General features: G+C 43.7%; 2 protein-coding genes across 8 annotated transcripts in view; both read left to right on the forward strand.

The window, feature by feature from the left end:
• Nucleotides 1-12,338, forward strand: part of LOC131692272 (chromatin-remodeling ATPase INO80) — a 1,041,557-nt gene that overhangs the window by 414,584 nt on the left and 614,635 nt on the right. The gene's annotated exons all lie outside the window — the stretch shown is intronic.
• On the forward strand, nt 3,101-7,011 carry LOC131692274 (ras guanine nucleotide exchange factor R-like). 3 transcript variants are annotated; one of them, XM_058979234.1, is made up of 3 exons: nt 3,101-3,532; nt 3,592-3,674; nt 3,726-7,011. In XM_058979234.1, exon 3 carries the CDS (start codon nt 4,887-4,889, stop codon nt 6,990-6,992), a length of 2,106 nt encoding a protein of 701 aa, XP_058835217.1. In that variant the 5' UTR covers nt 3,101-3,532; nt 3,592-3,674; nt 3,726-4,886; the 3' UTR covers nt 6,993-7,011. The 3 variants fall into 3 exon arrangements, with proteins under 3 accessions (XP_058835217.1, XP_058835216.1, XP_058835215.1); XM_058979233.1 differs by having other exon boundaries at nt 3,101-3,992; nt 4,054-7,011; XM_058979232.1 differs by having other exon boundaries at nt 3,101-3,674.

The following is a 12,338-nucleotide window of genomic DNA, read 5'->3' on the forward strand; positions in this document are numbered from 1 at the left end:
CCTTTCTCATATAGAAAGGTTATGCAATCACTCTGAAAAACGGGGGTGGGCGTGGCGTAGTTGGTAAATCGATTGCCTTGTACGCAGCGCACCTGGGTTCGAGTCCTGACCCCGCACATAGGGTTAGAAATTTTTCACAAGAGATTTTTCTAACCCGAAGAGGCGAATGACCTTAAGGTTAAAACCTCTATAATCGAAATAAAAAAAAAAACTCTGAAAAACGTCAACCTAATCCCGGCCCGGAGGGCCGAGTGTCATATCCCATTCGACTCAGTTCGTCGAGATCGGAAAAAGTCTGTATGTGTGTGTGTATGTGTGTGTATGTGTGTGTGTATGTATGTGCGTATGTGTCAAATGATGTCACTCATTTTTCTCAGAGATGGCTGGACCGATTTGCCCAATATTAGTCTCAAATGAAAGGTGCAACCTTCCCATCGGCTGCTATTGAATTTTGGATCGATCGGAATTCTGGTTCCGGAATTACGGGTTTCAGAGTGCGGCCACACAGAAATTTCTCATAAAAACTATAGGAAAAATTAAAAATAGAATTTTTATTTTTGATGCCAAATGTATTCAAGGTGCATAAAACGTCGAGATTTGATGCAAACACGAAAAAAATTTGACGAAGATTCACTTTTTTGGATTTTGCACATTTTTGCCTTTCTCATATAGAAAGGTTATGCAATCACTCTGAAAAACGTCAACCTAATCCCGGCCCGGAGGGCCGAGTGTCATATCCCATTCGACTCAGTTTTCGAGATCGGAAAAAGTCTGTATGTGTGTGTGTATGTATGTGTGTATGTGTGTGTATGTGTATGTGTGTGTGTGTATGTATGTGCGTATGTGTCAAATAATGTCACTCATTTTTCTCAGAGATGGCTGGACCGATTTGCCCAAACTTAGTCTCAAATGAAAGGTGCAACCTTCCCATCGGCTGCTATTGAATTTTGGATCGATCGGAATTCTGGTTCCGGAATTACGGGTTTCAGAGTGCGGCCACACAGAAATTTCTCATAAAAACTATAGGAAAAATTAAAAATAGAATTTTTATTTTTGATGCCAAATGTATTCAAGGTGCATAAAACGTCGAGATTTGATGCAAACACGAAAAAATTTGACGAAGATTCACTTTTTTGGATTTTGCACATTTTTGCCTTTCTCATATAGAAAGGTTATGCAATCACTCTGAAAAACGTCAACCTAATCCCGGCCCGGAGGGCCGAGTGTCATATCCCATTCGACTCAGTTCGTCGAGATCGGAAAAAGTCTGTATGTGTGTGTGTATGTATGTGTGTGTGTATGTATGTGCGTATGTGTCAAATAATGTCACTCATTTTTCTCAGAGATGGCTGGACCGATTTGCCCAAACTTAGTCTCAAATGAAAGGTGCAACCTTCCCATCGGCTGCTATTGAATTTTGGATCGATCGGAATTCTGGTTCCGGAATTACGGGTTTCAGAGTGCGGCCACACAGAAATTTCTCATAAAAACTATAGGAAAAATTAAAAATAGAATTTTTATTTTTGATGCTAAATGTATTCAAGGTGCATAAAACGTCGAGATTTGATGCAAACACGAAAAAAATTTGACGAAGGTTCACTTTTTTGGATTTTGCACATTTTTGCCTTTCTCATATAGAAAGGTTATGCAATCACTCTGAAAAACGTCAATCTAATCCCGGCCCGGAGGGCCGAGTGTCATATCCTATTCGACTCAGTTCGTCGAGATCGGAAAAAGTCTGTATGTGTGTATGTATGTGTGTGTATGTATGTGCGTATGTGTCAAATAATGTCACTCATTTTTCTCAGAGATGGCTGGACCGATTTGCCCAAACTTAGTCTCAAATGAAAGGTACAACCTTCCCATCGGCTGCTATTAAATTTTGGATCGATCGGAATTCTGGTTCCGGAATTACGGGTTTCAGAGTGCGGCCACACAGAAATTTCTCATAAAAACTATAGGAAAAATTAAAAATAGAATTTTTATTTTTGATGCCAATTGTATTCAAGGTGCATAAAACGTCGAGATTTGATGCAAACACGAAAAAAATTTGACGAAGATTCACTTTTTTGGATTTTGCACATTTTTGCCTTTCTCATATAGAAAGGTTATGCAATCACTCTGAAAAACGTCAACCTAATCCCGGCCCGGAAAGCCGAGTGTCATATCCCATTCGACTCAGTTCGTCGAGATCGGAAAAAGTCTGTATGTGTGTGTGTGTATGTGTGTGTGTATGTGTGTGTGTATGTATGTGCGTATGTGTCAAATAATGTCACTCATTTTTCTCAGAGATGGCTGGACCGATTTGCCCAAACTTAGTCTCAAATGAAAGGTGCAACCTTCCCATCGGCTGCTATTGAATTTTGGATCGATCGGAATTCTGGTTCCGGAATTACGGGTTTCAGAGTGCGGCCAAACAGAAATTTCTCATGAAAACTATAGGAAAAATAAAAAATAGAATTTTTATTTTTGATGCTAAATGTATTCAAGGTGCATAAAACGTCGAGATTTGATGCAAACACGAAAAAAATTTGACGAAGATTCACTTTTTTGGATTTTGCACATTTTTGCCTTTCTCATATAGAAAGGTTATGCAATCACTCTGAAAAACGCCAACCTAATCCCGGCCCGGAGGGCCGAGTGTCATATCCCATTCGACTCAGTTCGTCGAGATCGGAAAAAGTCTGTATGTGTGTGTATGTGTGTGTGTATGTGTGTGTATGTGTGTGTGTGTATGTGTGTGTATGTATGTGCGTATGTGTCAAATAATGTCACTCATTTTTCTCAGAGATGGCTGGACCGATTTGCCCAAACTTAGTCTCAAATGAAAGGTGCAACCTTCCCATCGGCTGCTATTGAATTTTGGATCGATCGGAATTCTGGTTCCGGAATTACGGGTTTCAGAGTGCGGCCACACTGAAATTTCTCATAAAAACTATAGGAAAAATTAAAAATAGAATTTTTATTTTTGATGCTAAATGTATTCAAGGTGCATACAACGTCGAGATTTGATGCAAACACGAAAAAAATTTGACGAAGATTCACTTTTTTGGATTTTGCACATTTTTGCCTTTCTCATATAGAAAGGTTATGCAATCACTCTGAAAAACGTCAACCTAATCCCGGCCCGGAGGGCCGAGTGGCATATCCCATTCGACTCAGTTCGTCGAGATCGGAAAAAGTCTGTATGTGTGTGTGTGTGTGTGTGTGTGTGTTGTTACATTTCGAGATTCGGTCGACGAAATACAAAAATATTTCTCAGAGTGCACAATTAGAGCCAGAACGCAGACAGTTCTAAAAGAGATGCACGATCTATCTTTCACACGAAATGATCAAACATATATCGATCCCGCTCTCGTACCGCAACGAGGATCCTTGGCCTCAAAGCCGCATGGATAGATACAATTAAAACAGTCTGAACAAAAGTGGTGTGTGGTGAACAGTGCATGCTGTTAATGGTTTCGGTACGTGAGGAACTAAGCCCATCGGATCGCAAATTTCTACTCTGAGCAGTACAGCTATTAAACGAAAGGTAAACCGCAGTAAATCATTATACAACTAATGTTAATTTGGTCCATTTGACGATTCAAGGCATACACGTCATTTCGGCAAACGAACACGTGGAAATCGATCATCCTGAAATCCATTGTGATCAAATGAATCGTCCCTAAAAGGTAACACTCAATACTACCAACTTCATGCCTATTCTAACGTGTTGGTTACAGCTTTCTTGCATGTTCGGATGATATCTGGGCCGTAGAATTGATTGAAAACCACGTACGGTTTAGTCGGAAAGAATTCCATTGCAGCCTGATATGTCAAGGTCATAGGTAATCCGACATAACCATCAAATCTGAATGAGTTTTAATCGTTTCGCATCATCTAGAAGCACACGGAAAGAGCCAAGAGAGGCTGTGTAGGATCACTCAACATCATCAAATTGCATGCGATACTACGAGTCGTTAGCACAAGAAAGAAAAGCCCTTCAACAGGTACAATAGTTTGTGTATGACTGGCTGACAAATCTCAAACAACGAGACAAAACCTCGCCAGAGGGCTTTTATTTTCAGGCTAAACAGTCAACTCTCACCCGTACGACAACGATCGTGCGACGGTTGCTGCTGAGCGGCGATACCGATCCTGGGCAGTTAGTGCGAAGCAGAGCAGACCACAACCACTCCACCCTTTTCCTCGAGCCACATGATCCACCATACCCATAGAGCGAGAGGCCGGCGAGATCACTAACGTATGCGTGGTCGCGCCACAAACTACAACGAGTGCGTAGGAGTCGCGCAACAAATAATACACACGAGTGCGAAACACGGTACCGCCGAGTATCACGTGACAGACTGCGGTGCATTCGGGTCGCGGACGCGGCGAGACAGCGAACGTTAATGCAGCTGTACTACAAGGAGAGAAGTCAATCGGTCGCATGATATAACGGGTGCGACGCTTCGAAGGCGGAGAATGCAGAGCAGAAGTAGCAGGAAAACGGGGCCCCCACCGACACAATGCAGTACAAGGCGCTGAAGATCTAGTGAAAGTAGATTGTATGTATTAATTAGATGTAAGCTCATGTTATTATAGACAGTTTATTGTTAAGCAGAAATCTCTACTGTGCCTCGCATGTGTTATTTTGCTTAATTGAGCTTAGATTTTGCTGCCTTATCCCTCTTGTTGGCCACTGATGCTCCTGCATCGAGTGATATTAACTGCCCGGTCTGTTGTTGCACTCGTCAGTTTTTGCCTCGTCTGGTCTCGTTCCGCAAGTTTGCAACATTGGCGCCCAACCAAAAAACCCTCATTCGCGCGTAGGATTCTAGTGCCGTTAAGTTGGTGATCAGTGATTTTTTAGCGAAAGGACGGTGAAACACAGGAAAACAAACATGGATTTAGAGCATCTTTCTCCAGAGGAACTGGACTTCGAGTTGATGGTAAGGACTGTAAAAGGAACGAAAGGCCAGGACCGCAAATGGAAAATTTCAAAACTACTACAAATCTTGAGTACAGAGGACGCCGGAGGAGCATCCGCACCAACATCATCAACGCACGTTCTCTCGGACGTCGATAGCATATATAAATGCCAAGCCAAACTTCCTCCAATTTTCCAAGTTTTGGAAGCCGCATTTCGCCAAAACGATGAAAATCAAGCGAGGTTATGCAGATCAAGACTGATGCATTACAGATTTAGGCTTTCCATTATATCGGATCCGATGATCACATCCAATGCCAGCAAAACGATGGCCAAGATAAACAAGACTCTAGAGAAAATTGAACATTTTCTAGGCAATCTAGCTTCTGAGAAGGTGGAAGAAGAACTACCAGGAGATCCAGATACACTGCAAAGGCTGAAGATCGCGCAGCTTCAATCAAGCATAAAAGACGCATCACAGCAGCAACAACTATTAGAACAGGAACTCCAACAACAGTTGTCTGAACAACTGCAGCAAAATAAAGACGGTCAAATTCCGGAAGGACAATCAACACAGTACGAGCAACAATATCAACAGCAGAATTTACAGCAACAGCAGGAGTTGATAGGTCAACACCAACAGCAGCAGCAACGATACCAGCAACTTAGACTCGAACAACAAAGACAAGAACAACAACACCAGCAGTTGGTTAACCAGATACAACAACAGCAACAGCAGTTAGAACAGCAGCTACACCAAGAGCAAGTCAGACGGCAGCAGATTGAGTTGCAGTTACAGGATCAACTAAATCGACGAATTCCAGTTTCGGGGTTTCAGAACAACTCAATCTCAGGATATTGGGATCCACAGCTCCACCAAGAATCAGGAATACTTCATCAGATACCAGGGTTGGACCATATTCCCCCTCACTTACGTGATGATTTCCTGCGGTTCTTAAGATCTCAAAACAGACCTAGTACACCTAGAACACCAAATCCACAACCAACCGCAAACAGGTTCACGCAGCCAGTACACAAATGGCCATTTGAATACGCTGGACAGCCCAACATCATACAGCTAGGTGAATTTCTGAATCAAGTGAATACCTATGCAGACACAGAAGGAATGGACGAGCAAACTCTGTTACGGTCCATCAAACATTTGCTAAAAGGGCGAGCACTTCAATGGTATACTCGTGCTTACCTTAGCCTTTCAACTTGGGAAATCTTCAAGGCCGAGATCAAACAGGAGTTTTTGCCGCCCAACTACTCAGAAATTGTAAAGCAGGACCTGTATTTGCGTTTTCAAGGTCCAAATGAACAGTTCACCAGCTTCTACAGAGATTTAGTGGCAGCTTTTGAGATTGTGGAACCGGCAATATCGGAATCCGAGAAACTCTTCATCATTAAATCTCACCTAAATTCCGATTTCTCGCCAATAGCTGCAGCTTCTCGAGCAAATAAAATTCGTGATCTAGTTGCCGTTTGCAGGGACTTTGAGGTCTCCAGATCTTACTCTTTACGAGCTCGTACCCCCTTCACATCTCGCACTGCTTGGACAAAACCTGAGCCCTCGATCTTTCAGCGTTCGACCACCAACAGAATGGACAATGCAAATCGTCCAACTTTCAACAGACAGTCATTTAGTACCGCCCAAGTCAACACGATGGAATCAAGTCAAGACATCGATGAAGAGCTAGATTCACTTCGTATTCAGGAGCGTGAAGTTTTGCAGCAAGACATGGCATTTCGGAATGAAGCGGCAGCAAATACAGTAGAAGAGGTTAATGCGGTTCGGATGCAAAATAACTGGAGAGAACGATTATCCACCAACACAGGCGAAAGCCCGGCTAGAGAAAACAACAACAATAACAGAGATCTTGCTTCTGCAATCGTATGTTGGCAATGCGAAAATTCTGGTCACACCTACCCGAGATGTCCCAATCCGAAGCGATACCTTTTCTGTTACAGTTGCGACAAAAAAGGATGCACTACGCGTAACTGCGATGCTTGCATCTTGCGTTGGAAGCAATTGGACACTCAGCATTCGGGAAACCGGCACTGGGAGAACCCACAATAAGGGGCGTGAGGTCTCCCGATAAAGTAAATACCCCTTTATTAAACGATATTCCAGCCTTCTGTAAAGCAGACTCCATAATTATCGACCCCGACAACAAAGACAATCGTCCATATGCCGTTATTTCAATTCTAGGTCGGCAAATACGTGGACTTCTCGACAGTGGTGCCACATGCAGTCTCATTGGAGGATCCATTTCAAAAATTGCAACAGATTTAGGACTAACTAAATTTCCGGTCAACGGAGAAGTAAAAACTGCAGATAATTCAGCTCATCCAATATCGTTTTTCTCTCATGTGCCTATTTCGTATAACAACAAGAATATCACACTACCGATACTTTTCATCGAAACAATGCCACCTATTCTTATCTTGGGGATGGACTTTTGGTCCAAGTTTGGAGTGACACCAACCATTTGCGGAATCACCAACAACTTAGAAAGCGAAACATCGATCGTTGAAACGTTATCCAAGCAAGATAAGGAGAAGCTGCAGGCAGTAATTCGGAAATTTCCAACATCTCAGAATCAAGGACATTTGGGAAGAACAACATTGTACTACCACAAGATAGACACTGGAAATTCACCTCCATTCAAACAGAAATACTATCCAATGTCCAAGTTTATCCTGGATGATTTGAACAAGGAGGTAGACAGAATGCTGAATCTGGGGGTCATCGAAAACGCCGATTGCTGCCCATAGAATAATGCCACGGTCGCTGTGAAGAAAAAGGACGGCTCTATGAGATTATGCCTGGATGCCAGAAAGTTGAATTCTGTCATCGTCCAAGAGGCGTACCCTATTCCACAGATAGCCTCGATCGTAAATAACCTGAGCGGTTCGAAGTTCCTATCTTCAATAGATCTAGAATCTGCTTTTTGGCAAATACCGCTTGAACAGGAATCGAAACAGAAAACTGCATTCACTATCCCTCAGCGAGGACATTATCAGTTCACCGTAGTTCCATTCGGCCTTTCCACGGCCAGTCAAGCGCTATCTCGAGTCATGAATCATTTGTTCATTGATCTTGAACCAAAAGTTTTTGTGTATCTTGACGACTTGGTAATAGACACGGAATCGTTTCAAGAACACCTGGAAATTCTGCAAGAAGTCGCACGAAGATTGAAGAATGCTGGTCTGACAATCAACGCAGAAAAATCAGTTTTCTGCAGGAAGAGCTTGAGGTACCTAGGATATGTGCTGAATGAAGAAGGTTGGCACGTAGATGAGGACAAAGTGGAAGCTATTAGTAAGTTCCCCGCTCCAACGAATAAGAAGGAAGTGCAACGGTTCATCGGGATGTGCGGCTGGTACCGACGGTTCATCAAAGACTTCTCACAAACGGCAGTCCCGCTAACAGAACTCACCAAGGCAAAAACTAAATTCAAGTGGACGGAAGATTGCGAGAGAGCTTTCCAGTCACTCAAGTCACATCTAATCTCGGCACCAGTATTGGCAACTCCAAATTATTCCAAGCCGTTCGCAGTCGCCTGTGATGCAAGTGATGTCGCAATTGGAGGAGTACTCACGCAGGACTACAACGGAGGAGAGAAGGCTATTTCCTACTTTTCGCAAAAACTCTCATCAGCGGAAAGGAAGTATTCGGTAACACAGAGAGAGTGTCTTGCAGTCATTCGGTCGATCGAAAAGTTCCGAGGATACCTCGAAGGTACACATTTCACAGTGTACTGCGATCACTCAAGCTTAACCTACCTGAAAACGATGAAAAATCCTACACCGCTCCTAGCTCGATGGATTCTTCGTATGAACGCGTATTCCTTCGATATTAAGTTTCGTAAGGGAAGCTCAAACGTTGTTCCTGACTGCCTGAGTCGTGTGGAAATAGTCAACGCAATAGACGCTGCTCATTCAGGAACTTCTGATCCGTGGTTCGACAAACTACTGGAGGAGATTCAAACAGATTCGGATAGATTTCCAGACTTTAGGATAATCGGAGATCAGTTATACAAAAACTGCATCATGAAGGATGAAACTGGAGGTAAATGTCATCGTTGGAAGAAGGTCATCCCTACGCATTTGCGCCAGGAGCTCATACATCGATATCATGATATACCTACAGCAGCTCACCTGGGGTGTGAGCGCACACTGCATCGCATTCAACGAGACCACTATTGGCCCCAAATGGCAACGGACATCCGCAAATATGTACAAACATGTGATGTTTGCAAGGCCAGCAAGGCTCCTAATACAACGCTGAAGCCCACGCTAGGAAATGCCAAACCGGCTCAGTTACCGTGGGAGCTGATATCGATCGATTGGGTAGGCCCTCTAACACGGTCGAAAAAGGGGAACACTGTACTTTTAGTGATTGTCGATTGGGTAACCAAATTTGTAATCACGGAACCCTTTCGCACAGCAAATGCCCAAAAGATGTCCGATTTTTTGGAGCACTACGTGTTTCATCGATTCTCGACACCAAGGATCATCGTTTCGGATTCTGGCTCTCAATTCCTCTCTCAGGCATTCCAATCACTGCTTAAAAGATACAACGTTATCCACATGAGAACCGCATTCTACACTCCGATGTGTAACGCAGCTGAGCGGACCAATCGTACGCTGATCACTTGCGTAAGATCTCTCTTGGATGATGACCAACGAAACTGGGATGTACACATTCAGCAAGTAGTATGCGCAATCAACACAGCAAAGCACGAATCTCTTGGATGTAGTCCCCACTATTGCAATTTCGGAAGAGATCACATCTTATTCACCAATCAATACCCCCTGGCTAAGCTGAATTCCGCTGAGGATCCCGTCGAGGCACAAAAGTTACGAAGCACAAAACATACAACATTTCGTAATATCCAGGATCAAGGCAGCCCACGATAGCAGCAAGCAGCGTTACGATCTTCGAGCACGACACCGAGGGTTCACTGTAGGCGAAATAGTATGGAGACGATCGTTCGAATTGTCGAGCGCATCTGAACATCGAACAAAAAAACTCGGTGCGAAATTCATACCCTGCATCGTACGACAAGTCCAAGGATGCAACAACTACAGGTTGGAGGATATAAAAACTTCAAAAACCGGTGTCTATCATGCCAAAGACATCAAAGCAGACTAATCTTCAAAAGTCAAGCTATGTACGCAGTTTAACTGTCGACCAAGAGCGATTATGCAACAAAACCTGGTGCTGTTGACCGATTAGTGGCCCGCACTATGATTATTGAAACCCTATCGGCAGCAGTCACTACGGAATGCTTACCGTTCACAGCTTCGATCAACACATCTTTCGAGTCTAAAAGTTGCTGCTGAAACACCTGGGATAAAGGAAACTCGTAAGACGGGACATGCATCGGGAGAGAAAGCGATAGTGAATCCAGAGGCATAAAGCGTGGAATTTCAACATACCAGTCAGCCGAAACAGTTTCAGCATTCCCCACCAGAAAAAGCGTACCCGCGCTAGCCGATCGTGAGAAATCGCACCCTTCTTTGGCAAGGTGATAGAGGGTAGCATAACTCACCACATCCCAGAAAAAGATCAGTCACTCACGTAGGGTTGCGCATATACGACAAAACGCAAGCGCAAAATGCTCTCAAAACAATTTATTACCATTAAGCTCATACCGTACAGTATAGTATCAGTAATTGCTAGTTCGAACATTTAAATTGTATTTTCTCGGCGTAATTTCTGGCGCCCAACATAAAATAGTAACACAGGTGTTGAAGATGCGATTGGCCCTAGGATTAGATAGACAGTAAGGTAGAAATAGAACTCTTCCGCTGAGCTCAATCAGCGGTGATACAATAAATTTCTTGGACGATCTGGCACCAACAGGTGTAGCAAGAAGTACAGTTACCGTTAGCTAATAAGTTCTGTATTGGCGCATCGTGAACGAAGGAAGCAGCAATCATCGATGTCCAGTTTGGAGAAAATTTGTTCGAGATTGTGTAATGTAAGAATCAATCAGCCTCTTCAAGATCTTACATCAACATTCATACGAAATTTTTGCGGATGCGAGCCTCCGCAAAAATTTCGTTGCGGCTTGTGTGATGTTGTGTTACATTTCGAGATTCGGTCGACGAAATACAAAAATATTTCTCAGAGTGCACAATTAGAGCCAGAACGCAGACAGTTCTAAAAGAGATGCACGATCTATCTTTCACACGAAATGATCAAACATATATCGATCCCGCTCTCGTACCGCAACGAGGATCCTTGGCCTCAAAGCCGCATGGATAGATACAATTAAAACAGTCTGAACAAAAGTGGTGTGTGGTGAACAGTGCATGCTGTTAATGGTTTCGGTACGTGAGGAACTAAGCCCATCGGATCGCAAATTTCTACTCTGAGCAGTACAGCTATTAAACGAAAGGTAAACCGCAGTAAATCATTATACAACTAATGTTAATTTGGTCCATTTGACGATTCAAGGCATACACGTCATTTCGGCTAACGAACACGTGGAAATCGATCATCCTGAAATCCATTGTGATCAAATGAATCGTCCCTAAAAGGTAACACTCAATACTACCAACTTCATGCCTATTCTAACGTGTTGGTTACAGCTTTCTTGCATGTTCGGATGATATCTGGGCCGTAGAATTGATTGAAAACCACGTACGGTTTAGTCGGAAAGAATTCCATTGCAGCCTGATATGTCAAGGTCATAGGTAATCCGACATAACCATCAAATCTGAATGAGTTTTAATCGTTTCGCATCATCTAGAAGCACACGGAAAGAGCCAAGAGAGGCTGTGTAGGATCACTCAACATCATCAAATTGCATGCGATACTACGAGTCGTTAGCACAAGAAAGAAAAGCCCTTCAACAGGTACAATAGTTTGTGTATGACTGGCTGACAAATCTCAAACAACGAGACAAAACCTCGCCAGAGGGCTTTTATTTTCAGGCTAAACAGTCAACTCTCACCCGTACGACAACGATCGTGCGACGGTTGCTGCTGAGCGGCGATACCGATCCTGGGCAGTTAGTGCGAAGCAGAGCAGACCACAACCACTCCACCCTTTTCCTCGAGCCACATGATCCACCATACCCATAGAGCGAGAGGCCGGCGAGATCACTAACGTATGCGTGGTCGCGCCACAAACTACAACGAGTGCGTAGGAGTCGCGCAACAAATAATACACACGAGTGCGAAACACGGTACCGCCGAGTATCACGTGACAGACTGCGGTGCATTCGGGTCGCGGACGCGGCGAGACAGCGAACGTTAATGCAGCTGTACTACAAGGAGAGAAGTCAATCGGTCGCATGATATAACGGGTGCGACGCTTCGAAGGCGGAGAATGCAGAGCAGAAGTAGCAGGAAAACGGGGCCCCCACCGACACAATGCAGTACAAGGCGCTGAAGATCTAGTGAAAGT

Source organism: Topomyia yanbarensis, chromosome 3 (assembly GCF_030247195.1).
Source record: "Topomyia yanbarensis strain Yona2022 chromosome 3, ASM3024719v1, whole genome shotgun sequence".
In the NCBI taxonomy this organism is placed as follows: domain Eukaryota; kingdom Metazoa; phylum Arthropoda; class Insecta; order Diptera; family Culicidae; genus Topomyia; species Topomyia yanbarensis.

Bases quoted from the DNA above. Each gene is read 5' to 3' on its own strand.
- LOC131692274 (XM_058979233.1), top strand. From the start codon at position 4,887: ATGGATTTAGAGCATCTTTCTCCAGAGGAACTGGACTTCGAGTTGATG.